The sequence below is a fragment of the Psilocybe cubensis genome (assembly GCF_017499595.1).
Source record: "Psilocybe cubensis strain MGC-MH-2018 chromosome Unknown contig4, whole genome shotgun sequence".
Taxonomy (NCBI): Eukaryota; Fungi; Basidiomycota; class Agaricomycetes; order Agaricales; family Agrocybaceae; genus Psilocybe; species Psilocybe cubensis.
In genome coordinates this window covers 1-17210 of record NW_025952842.1, presented here as the reverse complement: position 1 = coordinate 17210, position 17210 = coordinate 1, and the positions used below count along the sequence as shown (strand labels likewise).

General features: G+C 49.2%; 6 protein-coding genes across 6 annotated transcripts; 4 read left to right on the top strand and 2 right to left on the bottom strand.

The window, feature by feature from the left end:
* Positions 1-123: 123 nt before the first annotated feature.
* JR316_0013525 (Ubiquitin-conjugating enzyme E2 2) lies at positions 124-752 on the top strand (the record flags this gene model as incomplete). Its single annotated transcript, XM_047899115.1, has 2 exons — positions 124-253; positions 301-752. The coding sequence occupies 2 exons, from the start codon at positions 124-126 to the stop codon at positions 750-752; spliced, it is 582 nt and encodes a 193-aa protein (XP_047741800.1).
* Positions 753-1484: 732 nt separating this feature from the next.
* JR316_0013524 (uncharacterized protein) lies at positions 1485-1960 on the bottom strand (the record flags this gene model as incomplete). The annotated part of the gene is made up of 5 exons (XM_047899114.1): positions 1485-1499; positions 1524-1657; positions 1713-1755; positions 1810-1872; positions 1949-1960. The coding sequence occupies 5 exons, from the start codon at positions 1958-1960 to the stop codon at positions 1485-1487; spliced, it is 267 nt and encodes an 88-aa protein (XP_047741799.1).
* A 4187-nt stretch (positions 1961-6147) lies between these two features.
* On the top strand, positions 6148-7356 carry JR316_0013523 (uncharacterized protein; the record flags this gene model as incomplete). The annotated part of the gene is made up of 8 exons (XM_047899113.1): positions 6148-6170; positions 6227-6287; positions 6603-6668; positions 6711-6765; positions 6954-7018; positions 7070-7145; positions 7198-7262; positions 7315-7356. The coding sequence occupies 8 exons, from the start codon at positions 6148-6150 to the stop codon at positions 7354-7356; spliced, it is 453 nt and encodes a 150-aa protein (XP_047741798.1).
* A 1261-nt stretch (positions 7357-8617) lies between these two features.
* JR316_0013522 (Ubiquitin-conjugating enzyme E2 2) lies at positions 8618-9222 on the top strand (the record flags this gene model as incomplete). The annotated part of the gene is made up of 2 exons (XM_047899112.1): positions 8618-8747; positions 8795-9222. The coding sequence occupies 2 exons, from the start codon at positions 8618-8620 to the stop codon at positions 9220-9222; spliced, it is 558 nt and encodes a 185-aa protein (XP_047741797.1).
* Positions 9223-9263: 41 nt separating this feature from the next.
* On the bottom strand, positions 9264-10624 carry JR316_0013521 (uncharacterized protein; the record flags this gene model as incomplete). The annotated part of the gene is made up of 10 exons (XM_047899111.1): positions 9264-9322; positions 9404-9484; positions 9545-9636; positions 9694-9860; positions 9912-9955; positions 10010-10055; positions 10110-10141; positions 10194-10242; positions 10297-10359; positions 10607-10624. 10 exons carry the CDS (start codon positions 10622-10624, stop codon positions 9264-9266), a joined length of 651 nt encoding a protein of 216 aa, XP_047741796.1.
* Positions 10625-14623: 3999 nt separating this feature from the next.
* On the top strand, positions 14624-15738 carry JR316_0013520 (uncharacterized protein; the record flags this gene model as incomplete). Its single annotated transcript, XM_047899110.1, has 4 exons — positions 14624-14646; positions 14703-14763; positions 15079-15152; positions 15674-15738. Coding segments are annotated over 4 exons (223 nt in total), but the record flags the coding sequence as incomplete, so codon positions are not given.
* Between the last annotated feature and the right edge of the window lie 1472 nt (positions 15739-17210).

The window sequence follows — 17210 nt, the reverse complement described above, 5'->3', positions numbered from 1 at the left end:
TACAATTAACGCAGGTTCTACAATCCATATCGCATCATAACATACCCATTGGCATTAGCATACCGCATACCACACCACTACACCAGCACACCGACTTACTTGACCCATCTTACTCAGCAAGCAATGTCGACGAACTGCAAGAAACGGCTGATCCGGGACTTTAAGCGCCTCTCGTCCGACCCGCCAGGCGGGATCTCGGGCAGTCCGCTCCCCGACAATATTATGCTCTGGAACGCTGTCATCTTCGGCCCAGGTGCGTTTCCTCTCCCCACTCACCCCCAGCCACTCACCTATCAACAGGCGACACCCCCTTCGAAGACGGCACATTCAAGCTCCTCCTCACATTCGACGAGTCCTACCCAAACAAACCCCCCACCGTCAAATTCCTCTCGCGGATGTTCCACCCCAACGTCTACGCGAACGGCGAGCTCTGCCTCGACATCCTGCAGAACCGGTGGTCGCCGACGTACGACGTCGCGGCGATACTGACGAGTATACAGAGCTTGCTGCATGATCCGAACCCGAATAGCCCGGCGAATGCGGAGGCGGCACAGTTGTATAGGGAGAATATGAAGGAGTATGTGAGGAGGGTCAAGGTGACGGTTGAGGAGAGTTGGTTGGATCCGGAGGAGGGGGGTTTGGGCGAGGGTGAGGGGGAGGGAGGGGAGGTGGAGATGGACGAGGTTGATAGGGAGGGAGGAGAGCCGATGGAGGGACAGCACGCGGGCGGAGCTGCGTCTCAGCGTGTTTGAAGGCGAATGCAGGCAGCGGCTCCCGCTATGAATCGACATTGCCCGTATATGGGACATACGCGTCGATACGAATGCCCTTGCCCGTCGATCCCCTTTCCATCAGCACCACCCTATCAACAACGCGTTATTCCCCCAGTCACAACTGTTCAGAACACGAGTCACGTACCTTGCTGCGGCGTTCCCGACTTGTATTCAACAGGAGTGCCGCCTGGGATATTGGAGAGCCAGATTTTAGGGTAGCGCAGACCTGCAATGTACATCTCAGGTAAGTTTGACATGACTCGCATCGAGCAATGGGTCGACTTACCAGCATTGATATCCCCAAGGACGTTGACTAGGCCCCTGCCTCCGATGCGAAACGATGCCTACACCACGGCTGTAGTCTCTGGCGACGACGGCATGGTCAGTCCAAGCCATTCCCGACTAACATTCCAGTGTACTCACGCATCCATCACATCACCACCGCGTCCAGTCCATTCCCCGATCGCGTACTGGAATCAGCAGCAAGGCGGGATGACAAGGCGGGGTTCACAGCGAACCGAGCGCGCGTTTCGATTCCATCGGTCAACAACGGATTGCTTGGACTGGATTGAGGGCAGCTGGTCTAGCACAGATACTCTGCGTGTCCAGGTCAGTTCAGCCTGATTCACGGTGAGCGGTACGTCAACTTACTTTTGCATAGGTTCGGGTGTTCTCTGACAGCGAATCAATTCAGCCCTGTGGTAGAGGTGGTCAATCACGGGCGGTCTGACGAACAAAACATGGACTCACCCTTTCGACAGCGTGTCCGCCGCTCGGGAACACGGATTCAAGGTCGTTCTGCGTGTCCAGGTCAGTCAGCGGTGTTCCATGTTGAATAGCTTGTTTACTTACTCCGTCCTCAAGCTCGCTGAGCAGGCCCAGGTCTTGATGTAGGGGTGGTCAATCACGGGCGGTATGACGAATAAAGCGCGGACTCACTTTCGACAGCGTGTCCGCCGCTCGGGAACACGGATTCAAGGTTCTGCGTGTCCAGATCAGTCAACAATGATACACGTTGAATAATGCATTTACTTACCTCGTCCTCAAGCTCGCTGAGCAGGCGCATTCGAGTCCCGCGTCGTCTCGATGGCGTGGCAACCTGTAGAAAAAGGCGGAGTTGTGGAGTGTGATGCGAAAATGAATGTTGGAAGCTCACCGTGCGCTGCCCTCAATACCCCGGGCGACATGCCAACGTGGCATTTATGGTGCGTCGCTGACTTCGACCTCTACCTCCCAGATCCTCTACTCGTCGTCAAACGTGTTCCTGCGAAGGGAAGGGTCAGACGTGGCGCAGCTAGGGGAGGGATGGGGAATACTCACGGCGTCGTGGGCACGTTGACTCGTACCGGTGCGTTCCCGTCCATTGGCAGTGCAGTGCAAGTGTAGGATATCGGGGAGGGGCGGGCTGACAAGGGCGTTGAGCGGAGAGCGGGAGAAGAGAATGTGAGAAGAGGAGAGGAGAGGGGATGAGGAAAAAAGCCCGTTAGTCCGTGTCCTTTTTATACACCTGCTGCCCCTGTACGTCCATAACGTTACGTCTTTGCAAGGTTTTTTTTTTCGTGTCTTTCTCTCGGTTCGCGGTTCATCGGTATAGTTGCTAGTGCAGTTACGCAATGTGCTATTGATCGAACGGGTTTGTTATTTGTTTCGTTTTTGACTGGTAATGCAGTGGTACTTTGAATTTACATTGGTGTCCGAGATGTGAGATCCAAATTCAAATCGTTTTTGGTTTGCGGCTCACAGATCTTAAGACTCGAGTATCATCCACTCTTGCATCAAGTGCATTCCAACCCGTATCGTAGATCGTCAACACACATTCACTCATGTGTTAACTGAATTGCATAAACTAGTAATCGACTCGGGAACAGCAAACGTACGTACGCATACCCGTTATCTCTCCAATGGTTTGTTCTGATTTCGCATTGCAACACAGGCATTCTAATTCTTCTCAAATGAGACGCCGCTTTTTAGTTGGTTTACGCAATTTGGATTCGAATAGGATAGGCGGTGGAGACCCGTTCCGGAGCCGAAGAGCCAGGAAAACGTATTGGGATGAGGTGATTTTACGATTTTGGGGAGGAGGAGGGGGTTCTTGGTGTGTATCGGGTCAACGCTCTGTCTTTGTGTGTGGAATATCGAGGGTTTGGTCTCCTGAAGGATGTACTTTAAGATAATGTTAGTGGTGCAGAGCGATGCCGGTGTCTTTTTGTTGAAGATGGTAATGGTACTTTCGTGCGTTTCTGTGTTTTCTTGTCTTGATGTGAAATCCGACTTGCACAAACTTTCCTTGACGTTCAGACTTGGCTCAAACGTTCACTCACTTTCAGTTCGATTACTCAGGGGCTCCTATGCACCATTCCAACCCCCCCAATGTACGTATTCCATCGAATTTGCATTAAAACAACGTATAACGTCTCTCGGACTCTACAGAATGCTTCTTCTTCTACTGGCAAAAAAAAAGAAAAATTCAGTAATCGCCGTTAGTACGTTACGTTAGGATAGCCGAGGGGTCTGGAGCTAGTGGTCGTGCAGGGATAGAGAAAGAAGACGTTTGGAATGAGGTTGAATGGAGATTCGGATGAGGAGGAGCAGTGTTGTGTCCGGTGAGTTGGGTTTGCAATGTTGGAGTTTTGGAGTCGAAGAATGGGCTGTATGGTATAGGGGTGAGTGTGTTAAGCCTGTTATTGATCCACCGTTGTGTGCTTGGTGCGTTTATTCGTGGTATTTGTGATTCAACGCTTTCGGCGCTTAAGAGGTATCACTACGAATCTTTGAAATTTCCACTTCGTACTTACTCTGGTAAGCATAAATATGAATATATACCCCTATTTTAAACAGTACTGTAGCATCTGAATACCTCAAAACGGCCCAATTCGCAAATGTACGTTTCCTAAAGCGAATTTGAACAACGACATCACATACACGCATACACTGAATTGTAGGCTCCCTGACGTACTCTCAAGCTTTACCCCATACACATCTAACCCATATCACCCAGTAAAAGCACCCCAACCCGCTTAAAACGCGCAAACGACGCAGAATCGCATGCCACGTACGTATCCTCCCTCGAGACGCATTACACTGCAACTCATTTCTGTCCTGCTTCTAGGCCTCGGAACGCTCCGTGCCGCAGCCGAGTAGTCTTATGCTAGTGGGGATGATGCCCCGAAATGAAAGGAAGCAGTGGAAATGGGCTGGAATGCGGATTTGGGGCCGGAGGAGGTACGTGAGTGTGAGGTTGTGGAGTTGGTGGTTCGTTGACGAGATATGTGAGTTTATGTATGTCTTATAGTGTACTCTGAGATATGTATGGTATGCGAGGTGTGTCTGTAGAGCATTGGAATCGATGTATTTTGCTCATTTACAGTATGCGTGAAGCTGTTTGCTTGGGCGCTTAACATCTGTGGTTACCCATCCTCTTAGTTTACTTCATTTGTCATCATAATTACACAGTGTATATTATCTAGGTAGCCATTATCTATATTCACGGTGATTTCAAAGCCTCGCAAACGCTTGTTTTTGTGTTTGAATCTCTCCTGAGATGCCCCGGATGTATTTTTGATTATCTCAACTTCACGCTGCCAAACGACCTACAAACACGCTTGGCGTGGGATACACTACATTAGACAGTACCCAGAAAGCCCTGAAACCTCAAAAAAGTGATAAACGGCGCGGGAACGGCTGCCACGTATGTGTGTTCTGCAGATGGTTGCTCAGTTGTGCGAGCTTCCGGCTGTCGTTACCGACTAGTCTAGGCAATTTGGACTAGCCTATTCTTGGAAGCGAGGTAAATGAGACGGTTCCAACGCGCTGGAATGACGAATCGGGAGACGAGGAGGTATCCGCGCCGTGGTTTATGCGAATTTGAACTGGGGATATGTTGGAATGAAGGTGAGTTCTCACCGTAAATCACCTCCTGAATGTCTACGTTGAGGTCATAGCACGTCTACACAAGCAAAAGGTGAGATAACGAATGCGGTGCGTCAGATTACTTGCCTTGACGTTGTCGCATAGATGTGTTTTCGGGCGCACTCGAATCTAGCAACTCTGCGCTAGTCCGTTTCATTCAAAGTCAACGGGAACGGAAGACTACAAAGGAGCGGCTTACGGGCAAGACGAGATGTGTCGGTCCAGTGGGTTGTCGGCTTCGACACGCACCTGCGTTTGAAGGAAGTGTCTAATTTTCGAGTGATTTCGTAACCCGTGAGAATAGCGGCAACAAGAACTCGCAGGACGTACTGTGATAAATATATCCGAAATTCCAACATCTCTCGCAAAGTCGAACCAATTGTTGTTGTCGTGAATGACGTCGACTCGGAACGGAGGTGAAAATTAGACTTTACAGTCGACTTTGTGTTCCTGAGATGCAAACTAAACCTAGAGTGGAATGATGACGCACCTGTGGGGAATTAGGGCAGGGTCCTAATGAACACGCGTAGATCGCGATCCTGTGGGCGATTTGTCGTAGATTTAACGATTAGTTAAACGAGGCTAGAGCGTCGGAAGTTGTGATCTCGTTCCTGGGCTTGTGAACGCCGGCGAGCCGATGTTGTAATACCAAGTGCCAGCGCATCGTGTGTACAGAGTCAGCGGCAGCGCATCCTGTGCACAGAGTCAGCGTCAGCGCATTGTGTGCGCAGACTCTGTAGCGTTAGCGTAAGCACATCGTTTGCGCAGAGTCTGCAGCATCAGCGTCAGCGCATCCTGTGCAGAGTGTCTGAATGTGATGACATAGCTTTCGAATTGACCGGTCTGCAGCAAGTAATCCCAAAAAATACTTTGGGGAGAAGATAACGCTATTACTGCATTGAAATCAGAGCTAGATGTGCTGTAGAAATTGAAACGAGGACCTTTACCAAAGATTAGTACGTGGTATTACAAAATGGCGTAACAATTTTCACTTGATAGGAGTGAGGTTTTTTACTGCACGGGACATGAATTTGAGCCAATTGCGACTTGGCGAGTGAGTTTTGTGCCTTGTGGTGCACTGTGGCTTGATATTCCACGTTTGAGGGAGTGGAGAAAGGGATGTAAAGGTCTCCTATTATGCAAAGTTATGGCATGAGGAAATATTCGGAAGCGAAGCTAGTAAAAATGATGAAGCTAGAAAGAAGTGTTGCTACGTGACTGAGAGCGGGCTTTGAAAAAGTTTGGGGTGAAAAAGGTATAAAGAGAACTCTGATATTGGGTTTTTTTTATCCATCTACTTTGTACCCATGCTGTCAGTATGGTGGTGTGCTACCCCTCTCGACATGGAATTGCTTCGACACTATATATCGTGTTCCGCCGACCTGGTATGTGCTGTGATGTTTGTTGAAGAAGTGAGACTGACTTTGATCCAAGGATTTATGCCCTGTTAACATAGCCCGACGCTATGTATCGCGTTCCGGCGAGCTGGTAAGTTGTGTATCATTTATTTACCAAACGGAGACTGATTTTATCCCAAGATTTAGTCCTGACACGACGTATCGCCGTCCGCCGAGCGCGCCTGTTACCTGCCTCCTCACTATTGTGGTAAGTGTGCTGTAGCATTCGTTGAACAAGTTGTGACTAACCCTGGCCTTAGATATTGCTCTGACACGACGTATCGACGTCCGGCGAGCGGGATTGGACCTCTGGTCTTCAGGTATGTGTGTATTACTTTTATGATATGTACTCACACTGACCTTGACCTCAGATTTGCTCTGACACAACGTATCGACGTCCGCCGAGTGGGATTGGATGTCTGGGTGACCCCGATTTGCTCTGACATGACGTATCGACGTCCGCCAAGCGGGGTTGGACCTCTGGTGTACAGGTATGTGTGGTTTACTTTTATTTAATGTACAGAGACTGACTCTGACTCTAGACTTTGACACGACGTATCGCCGTCCGCTGACCGGGATTGGACCTCTGGTGCATAGGTATGTGTGTTTTAGTTTTATTTAATGTACAAAGACTGACCTTGACCCTAGATTCGCTTTGACACAATGTATCGACATCCGCCGACCGAGTGTGGGGATCTAAAACCCGTGGTATGTGTACTTCGACATGCTTTGCATTAATTAAAGCTGACCGTGACCCTAGATTTTGCTTTGACATGATGTATCGACGTCCGCCGACCGAGTGTGAGGATCTACACCAAGTGGTAAGTGTACTTCAACTTGGTTTGCATTAATTATCACTGACCCGTGACCCTAGATTTTGCCTTGACACGACGTATCGCCGTCCGCCGAGCAGGCGTTGTTAGCTGTGTGCCCGTTGAGGTATGTATGTATGGCATTCATTTATTGGATTTTTACTGACCTTGGCTCTAGATTTACCTTGAGACCATATATCGACGTCCGACGAGCAGGATGGGGCATCTGCACGAGTGCTTTGACACGATAGTTGGTACGTGGGCTTGATTTTACTTTCCCTAAACTACTGCTAACTTTGACTCTAGAAATTTCTTACAAGCAAAAACCCTCGACGCTATGTATTTCCGTCCGTCGAGCGAGATTCGGAATGGTAAGTCTGTAGAATTGTACTTTGAATAGACTGTGACTGACTTTGATTGTAGTTGACACCGATGCCGCCTGCTGCCGTTGCATCCATTGAATGACAAAAACTTTACCAAGTAAGTTGTATTCTGAATCTCTCGCAGACTTGTATTTATCTAGAAACCTGCTTAGGTATGTTTTCGGAGCTTTACGGTAGGGCTATGGACTTGCCCCACTGACTTTTTATGCCCCTTCCCGCTGTTTCTGCTACTAACCCACCATGTGTCGGGGGACCTCACCCCGTCACTTTGTTTCTCTGCCCTTCGGGGGAGGGGAAACCCTTGAAGTTTGTTACCAGAAGAGGGTTGGACATTGTGGACAAGGCTCTTTTTTTCAGTTATAAATAGATTTTGCCTTTTTTGGTTAGAATTTTACAAAAGTGTGTTCTTAAAATACAAAAAATGTCCTGCTTTGTCTCTGTCATTGAGAATTGTTGCGCTCAGAGTAAGCATCCCTGAGACATCGAGAGTCGTTGTGCTATACCCTGTGGTTCTCGAGATACGCTACACAGTGCAAATCTCAACGCATTGGAACGCGGGAGTTGGGTTGAGTCAGGGGTGCCGGTGTGATGTTTGCATAGCGCGTGTGTGCATGTGTGGGCTGATGGACGCGGACACGGTAGAGGCCAAACAGGCACGAGCGCGTCGGGTCCGGTGGTCCGCACTTTGCACTTTGCAGTGTGTGGTATGCTTACCAGACCGTAGGCGAGGGCAAAGTCAAATCACAGTGATACGTTGACTACTTTGAAGATTGTAGCAGGCGGCGGGGGCAATCAGGACACAGCGCAATGGGTGCGGGGAATCGAACAAGCGCCGTTGCGAGTGAAAGAGCGTCCTCATCGTTCAGGGCAACCGTTGTGGATGAATGAAATACTTACAACGACAAAGTCAACTTGCGGCATTTCGGCAGAGTGATTGTTGTTGCTATTGTTTGTTTCCAGATTAGATGCGGCGGAGTCAGGTCACGGTCAGTGGGCGTGACATGAGGAGGCCTGCCACTGCCACTGCTTCTGAGTTAGACTGACTTGCTTGTTTCTTCATACCAGCCGCCTGAGACGACTTTACGCTTGCATATACGCACGTACAAAGGTATGTTTTGAGGGTGGTTTGGTAGGGGAAGATACAATTAAAGTTGGGTTTGCAGGTTTTACAATCCATATCGCATACCATCATTAGAATACCGCATACCACATACGAGACGACGTGTACGACGACAGTCGCAGTGCCCTCATTAACAGCACGCGATTCAGACACGACCACACCTCCCTCTCTCGCTTTAACCAAAGCCACCCGAATTACTTGACCCAATCTTACTCAGCAAACAATGTCGACGAACTGCAAGAAACGGCTCATCCGGGACTTCAAGCGCCTCTCGTCCGACCCGCCAGGCGGGATCTCGGGCAGTCCGCTCCCCGACAATATTATGCTCTGGAACGCTGTCATCTTCGGGCCAGGTGCGTTTCCTCTCCCCACTCACCCCCAGCCACTCACCTATCAACAGGCGACACCCCCTTCGAAGACGGCACATTCAAGCTCCTCCTCACATTCGACGAGTCCTACCCCAACAAACCGCCCACCGTCAAATTCCTCTCGCGGATGTTCCACCCCAACGTCTACGCGAACAGCGAGCTCTGCCTCGACATCCTGCAAAACCGGTGGTCGCCCACATACGACGTCGCGGCGATATTGACGAGTATACAGAGCTTGCTGCATGATCCGAACCCGAATAGCCCGGCGAATGCGGAGGCGGCGCAGTTGTATAGGGAAAATATGAAGGAGTATGTGAGGAGGGTCAAGGTGACGGTTGAGGAGAGTTGGTTGGATCCGGAGGAGGGGGGGTTGGGGGAGAATGAGGGAGAGCAGGCGGGGGAGGGAGGGGAGCCGATGGAGGGACAGCACGCGGGCGGAGCTGCGTCTCAGCGTGTTTGAAGGCGAATGCACGGGAGCAGGCAATCAGGCAGCGGCTCCCGCTATGAATCGACATTGCCCGTATATGGGACATACGCGTCGATACGAATGCCCTTGCCTGCTGTTATCCTTTCCATCAGCACCACCCTATCAACAACGCGTTATACCCCAGTCACAACTGTTCAGAACACGAGTCACGTACCTTGCTGCGGCGTTCCCGACTCGCATTCAACAGGAGTGCCGCCTGGGATATTGGAGAGCCAGATTTTAGGGTAGCGCAGACCTGCAATGTACATCTCAGGTAAGTTTGACATGACTCGCGTTGAACAACGGGTCAACTAACCTGCAATGGCATCCTTAGGACACCGACTAGGCACCTCCCTCCACATCTCCACGGTATATGCGGCCGATGCGAAACCACGGCAACACCACAACCTGTACTTGTGTGTGGTCATTCCAAGTCATTCCCTACTAACATCTCAGCGTACTCACACATCCACCACATCACCACCGCGTCCAGTCCATTCCCCAATCGCGTACTGGAATCCGCAGCAAGGCGGGCTGTCAAGGGGCGATTCACAACGAGCGGAGCGCATGTGTCGAGCTGCACCGGTTGAACGGATGTAGGCCTTTGAATAGATTGGGGGTGCTCTGTGTGTCTAGGTCAGGTTAGTTCAGGCTGGTTCACGGTGAACGACACGACAACTTACTTTTGCATAGGTCTCATTGTTCCCTGCCCCCCAATCGATACGGCCTTGGTATTGGGTGGTCAATCACGGGCGGTCTGACGAACAAAGCATGCACTCACTTTCGACAGCGTTTCCGCCGCTCGGGAACACGGATTCAAGGTCGTTCTGCGTGTCCAGGTCAGTCAGCAGTGTTCCATGTTGAATAGCTTGTTTACTTACTCCGTCCTCAAGCTCGCTGAGCAGGCGCAGGTCTTGATGCAGCGGTTGTCAATCACAGGCGGTTGCTGACGAGTGTGGACTGACTTACAGTTTCGACGACGTGTCCGACTCTTGGGAACACACATGCAAGGTTCTGCGTGTCCAGGTCAGTCAACAATGATACCCGTCGAATAATGCATTTACTTACCCCGTCCTCAAGCTCGCTGAGCACGCGCATTCGAGTCCCGCGTCGTCTCGATGGCGTGGCAACCTGCAGAGAAAGGCGGTTTGGCGGAGTGTGATGCGAAAACAAATGTTAGAGGCTCACCGTGCGCTGCCCTCGATGCCCCGGTCGACATGCCAGCGTGGCATTTATGGCGCGTCGCCGACTCCGACCTCTACCTCCCAGATCCTCTACTCGTCGTCAAACGTGTTCCTGCGAAGGGAGGGTCAGACGTGGCGCAGCTCAGGGGAGGGATGGGGAATACTCACGGCGTCGTGGGCACGTTGACTCGTACCGGTGCGTTCCCGTCCATTGGCAGTGCAGTGCGAGTGTAGGATGTTGGAGAGGGGCGGGCTGACAAGGGCATTGAGCGGAGAGCGGGAGAAGAGAATGTGAGAAGAGGAGAGGAGAGGGGATGAGGAAAAAAGCCCGTTAGTCCGTGTCCTTTTTATACACCTGCTGCCCCTGTACGTCCATAACGTTACGTCTTTGCAATGTTTTTTTTTTGTGTCTTTCTCTCGGTTCGCGGTTCATCGGTATAGTTGCTAGTGCGTTTACGCAATGTGCTATTGATCGAATGGGTTTGTTATCTGTTTCGTGTTGGAGGTATTGTTGTGTTGCTTTGAATTTACATTGGTGTCCGAGATGTGAGATTCAAATTCAAATCGTTTTTGGTTTGCGGCTCACAGAACTTTAGACTCGAGTATCATCTACCTTGCATCAAGTGAATTCCAACTCGTATCGTAGATCGTCAACACACATTCACCCATGCATTAATCGAATTGCATAAACTAGTAATTGACTCGGGAACAGCAAACGTACGTACGCATACCCGTTATCTCTCCAATGGTTTGTTCTGATTTCGCGTTGCAACACAGGCATTCTAATTCTTCTCAAATGAGACGCCGCTTTTTAGTTGGTTTACGCAATTTGGATTTGAATACCGTTCCGGAGCCGAAGAGCCAGGAAAACGTATTGGGATGAGGTGATTTTGCGATTTTGGGGAGGAGGAGGGGGTTCTTGGGTGTGTATCGGGTCAACGCTCTGTCTTTGTGTGTGGAATATCTAGGATTTTGTTTCGTGAAGAATGTACTTTAAGACAATGTTAGTGGTGCAGAGCAATGCTGGTGTCCGTTTGTTGAAGATGGTAATAGTACTTTTGTGCGTTTCTGTGTTTTCTTGTCTTGATGTGAAATCCGACTTGCACAAACTTTCGTCGACGTTCAGACTTGGTTCCAACGTTCACTCACTTTCAGTTCGATTACTCAGGGGCTCCTATGCACCATTACAACCCCCCCAATGTACGTATTCCATCGAATTTGCATTAAAACAACGTATAACGTCTCTCGGACTCTACAGAATGCTTCTTCTTCTACTGGCAGAAAAAATTCAGTAATCGCCGTTAGTACGTTACGTTAGGATAGCCGAGGGGTCTGGAGCTAGTGGGCGTGCAGGGGTGAAGAGAAAGAAGGTGGTTGGAATGAGGTTGAATGGAGATTCGGACGAGGAGGAGGAGTGTTGTGTCCGGTGAGTTGGGTTTGCGATGTTGGAGTTTTGGAGTCGAAGAATGGGCTGTATGGTATAGGGGTGAGTGTATCATGCGTGTTAGTGGTCCACCATCGTGTGTTTGGTGCGTTTATTTGTTGTATTTGCGATTCAACGCTTTCGGCGCTTAAGGGTTCATCGCTGCAAATCTTTGAAATTTCCACTTTGTACTTACTCAGGTAAGCATAAATATGAATATATACCCCTATTTTAAACAGTACTGTAGCATCTGAATACCTCAAAACGGCCCAATTCGCAAATGTACGTTTCCTAAAGCGAATTTGAACAACGACATCACATACACGCATAAACTCAATTGTAGGTTCCCTGATGTACTTTCAAGCTTTACCCCATACACACCTAACCCATATCACCCAGTAAAAGCACCCCAACCCGCTTAAAACGCGCAAACGACGCAGAATCGCATGCCACGTACATATCCTCCCTCGAGACGCATTACACTGCAACTCATTTCTGTCCTGCTTCTAGGTCTCGGAACGCTCCGTGCCGCAGCCGAGTAGTCTTATGCTAGTGGGGATGATGCCCCGAAATGAAAGGAAGCAGTGGAAATGGGCTGGAATGCGGATTGGGGGCCGGAGGAGGTACGTGAGTGTGAGGTTGTGGACTTGACGGTTCGTTGACGAGATATGTGAGTGTATGTATGTCTTATAGTGTACTCTGAGATATGTATGGTATGCGAGGTGTGTCTATAGAGCATTGGAATCGATGTGTTTTGCTAATTTACAGTCTGCGTGAAGCTGTTTGCTTGGGCGCTTAACATCTGTGGCTTGAAATGTTACCCGTACTCTTAGTTTACTGCATTCGTCATGACGTATACACATTATAGATTATCTAGGTAGTCATTATCGATCTTCACGGTGATTTCAAAGCCTCGCAAACGCTTGTTTTTGTGTTTGAATCTCTCCTGAGATGCCCCGGATGTATTTTTGATTATCTCAACTTCACGCTGCCAAAGGACCTACAAACACGCTTGGCGTGGGATATACTACATTATACAGTACCCAGAAAGCCCTGAAACCTCGAAAAAGTGATAAACGGCGCGGGAACGGCTGCCACGTATGTGTGTTCTGCAGCACATTCATATTGGTTGCTCAGTTTTGCGAGCTTCCGGCTGTCGTTACCGACTAGTCTAGACTAGCCTATTCTTGGAAGCGAGGTATATGAGACGGTTGCAACGCGCTAGAATGACGAATCGGGAGACGAGGAGGTATCCGCGCCGTGGTTGACATGCGAATTTGAACTGGGGAAATGTTGGAATGAAGGTGAGTTGTCACCGTAAATCACCTCCTGAATGTCTACGTTGAGGTCATAGCACGTCTACACAAGCAAAAGGTGAGATAACAAATGCGGTACGTCAGAGTACTGGCCTTGACGTTGTTGCATAGATGTGTTTTCGGGCGCACTCGAATATAGCAACTCCCGATTATCTGACGCGCTAGTCTCAAAGTCAAATGGAACGGAACACTTCAAAATAGTGGGTTACGAGTAAGACGAGATGTATCGATAGAGTGGGATGTCGGCTTTGGCACGCACCTGCGTTTGAAGGAAGTGTCTAATTTTCGAATGATTCCGTCACCCGTGAGATTAGTAACCAGGACTCAAAGGACGTACTGTTGTAAACATATCCGAAATACCAACATCTCTCGCAAAGTCGAACCAACTGTTGTTGTCGTGAATGACGTCGACTCGGAACGGAGGTGAAAAATAGACTTTACAGTCGAATTTGTGTTCCTGAGATGCAAACTAAACCTAGAGTGGAATGATGACGCACCTGTGGGGAATTAGGGCAGGGTCCTAATGAACACGCGTAGATCGTGATCCTGTGGGCGATTTGTCGTAGATTTAACGATTAGTTAAACGAGGCTAGAGCGTCGGAAGTTGTGATCTCGTTCCTGGGCTTGTGAACGCCGGCGAGCCGATGTTGTAATACCAAGTGCCAGCGCATCGTGTGTACAGAGTCAGCGGCAGCGCATCCTGTGCACAGAGTCAGCGTCAGCGCATTGTGTGCGCAGACTCTGTAGCGTTAGCGTAAGCACATCGTTTGCGCAGAGTCTGCAGCATCAGCGTCAGCGCATCCTGTGCAGAGTGTCTGAATGTGATGACATAGCTTTCGAATTGACCGGTCTGCAGCAAGTAATCCCAAAAAATACTTTGGGGAGAAGATAACGCTATTACTGCATTGAAATCAGAGCTAGATGTGCTGTAGAAATTGAAACGAGGACCTTTACCAAAGATTAGTACGTGGTATTACAAAATGGCGTAACAATTTTCACTTGATAGGAGTGAGGTTTTTTACTGCACGGGACATGAATTTGAGCCAATTGCGACTTGGCGAGTGAGTTTTGTGCCTTGTGGTGCACTGTGGCTTGATATTCCACGTTTGAGGGAGTGGAGAAAGGGATGTAAAGGTCTCCTATTATGCAAAGTTATGGCATGAGGAAATATTCGGAAGCGAAGCTAGTAAAAATGATGAAGCTAGAAAGAAGTGTTGCTACGTGACTGAGAGCGGGCTTTGAAAAAGTTTGGGGTGAAAAAGGTATAAAGAGAACTCTGATATTGGGTTTTTTTTATCCATCTACTTTGTACCCATGCTGTCAGTATGGTGGTGTGCTACCCCTCTCGACATGGAATTGCTTCGACACTATATATCGTGTTCCGCCGACCTGGTATGTGCTGTGATGTTTGTTGAAGAAGTGAGACTGACTTTGATCCAAGGATTTATGCCCTGTTAACATAGCCCGACGCTATGTATCGCGTTCCGGCGAGCTGGTAAGTTGTGTATCATTTATTTACCAAACGGAGACTGATTTTATCCCAAGATTTAGTCCTGACACGACGTATCGCCGTCCGCCGAGCGCGCCTGTTACCTGCCTCCTCACTATTGTGGTAAGTGTGCTGTAGCATTCGTTGAACAAGTTGTGACTAACCCTGGCCTTAGATATTGCTCTGACACGACGTATCGACGTCCGGCGAGCGGGATTGGACCTCTGGTCTTCAGGTATGTGTGTATTACTTTTATGATATGTACTCACACTGACCTTGACCTCAGATTTGCTCTGACACAACGTATCGACGTCCGCCGAGTGGGATTGGATGTCTGGGTGACCCCGATTTGCTCTGACATGACGTATCGACGTCCGCCAAGCGGGGTTGGACCTCTGGTGTACAGGTATGTGTGGTTTACTTTTATTTAATGTACAGAGACTGACTCTGACTCTAGACTTTGACACGACGTATCGCCGTCCGCTGACCGGGATTGGACCTCTGGTGCATAGGTATGTGTGTTTTAGTTTTATTTAATGTACAAAGACTGACCTTGACCCTAGATTCGCTTTGACACAATGTATCGACGTCCGCCGACCGAGTGTGGGGATCTAAAACCCGTGGTATGTGTACTTCGACATGCTTTGCATTAATTAAAGCTGACCGTGACCCTAGATTTTGCTTTGACATGATGTATCGACGTCCGCCGACCGAGTGTGAGGATCTACACCAAGTGGTAAGTGTACTTCAACTTGGTTTGCATTAATTATCACTGACCCGTGACCCTAGATTTTGCCTTGACACGACGTATCGCCGTCCGCCGAGCAGGCGTTGTTAGCTGTGTGCCCGTTGAGGTATGTATGTATGGCATTCATTTATTGGATTTTTACTGACCTTGGCTCTAGATTTACCTTGAGACCATATATCGACGTCCGACGAGCAGGATGGGGCATCTGCACGAGTGCTTTGACACGATAGTTGGTACGTGGGCTTGATTTTACTTTCCCTAAACTACTGCTAACTTTGACTCTAGAAATTTCTTACAAGCAAAAACCCTCGACGCTATGTATTTCCGTCCGTCGAGCGAGATTCGGAATGGTAAGTCTGTAGAATTGTACTTTGAATAGACTGTGACTGACTTTGATTGTAGTTGACACCGATGCCGCCTGCTGCCGTTGCATCCATTGAATGACAAAAACTTTACCAAGTAAGTTGTATTCTGAATCTCTCGCAGACTTGTATTTATCTAGAAACCTGCTTAGGTATGTTTTCGGAGCTTTACGGTAGGGCTATGGACTTGCCCCACTGACTTTTTATGCCCCTTCCCGCTGTTTCTGCTACTAACCCACCATGTGTCGGGGGACCTCACCCCGTCACTTTGTTTCTCTGCCCTTCGGGGGAGGGGAAACCCTTGAAGTTTGTTACCAGAAGAGGGTTGGACATTGTGGACAAGGCTCTTTTTTTCAGTTATAAATAGATTTTGCCTTTTTTGGTTAGAATTTTACAAAAGTGTGTTCTTAAAATACAAAAAATGTCCTGCTTTGTCTCTGTCATTGAGAATTGTTGCGCTCAGAGTAAGCATCCCTGAGACATCGAGAGTCGTTGTGCTATACCCTGTGGTTCTCGAGATACGCTACACAGTGCAAATCTCAACGCATTGGAACGCGGGAGTTGGGTTGAGTCAGGGGTGCCGGTGTGATGTTTGCATAGCGCGTGTGTGCATGTGTGGGCTGATGGACGCGGACACGGTAGAGGCCAAACAGGCACGAGCGCGTCGGGTCCGGTGGTCCGCACTTTGCACTTTGCAGTGTGTGGTATGCTTACCAGACCGTAGGCGAGGGCAAAGTCAAATCACAGTGATACGTTGACTACTTTGAAGATTGTAGCAGGCGGCGGGGGCAATCAGGACACAGCGCAATGGGTGCGGGGAATCGAACAAGCGCCGTTGCGAGTGAAAGAGCGTCCTCATCGTTCAGGGCAACCGTTGTGGATGAATGAAATACTTACAACGACAAAGTCAACTTGCGGCATTTCGGCAGAGTGATTGTTGTTGCTATTGTTTGTTTCCAGATTAGATGCGGCGGAGTCAGGTCACGGTCAGTGGGCGTGACATGAGGAGGCCTGCCACTGCCACTGCTTCTGAGTTAGACTGACTTGCTTGTTTCTTCATACCAGCCGCCTGAGACGACTTTACGCTTGCATATACGCACGTACAAAGGTATGTTTTGAGGGTGGTTTGGTAGGGGAAGATACAATTAAAGTTGGGTTTGCAGGTTTTACAATCCATATCGCATACCATCATTAGAATACCGCATACCACATACGAGACGACGTGTACGACGACAGTCGCAGTGCCCTCATTAACAGCACGCGATTCAGACACGACCACACCTCCCTCTCTCGCTTTAACCAAAGCCACCCGAATTACTTGACCCAATCTTACTCAGCAAACAATGTCGACGAACTGCAAGAAACGGCTCATCCGGGACTTCAAGCGCCTCTCGTCCGACCCGCCAGGCGGGATCTCGGGCAGTCCGCTCCCCGACAATATTATGCTCTGGAACGCTGTC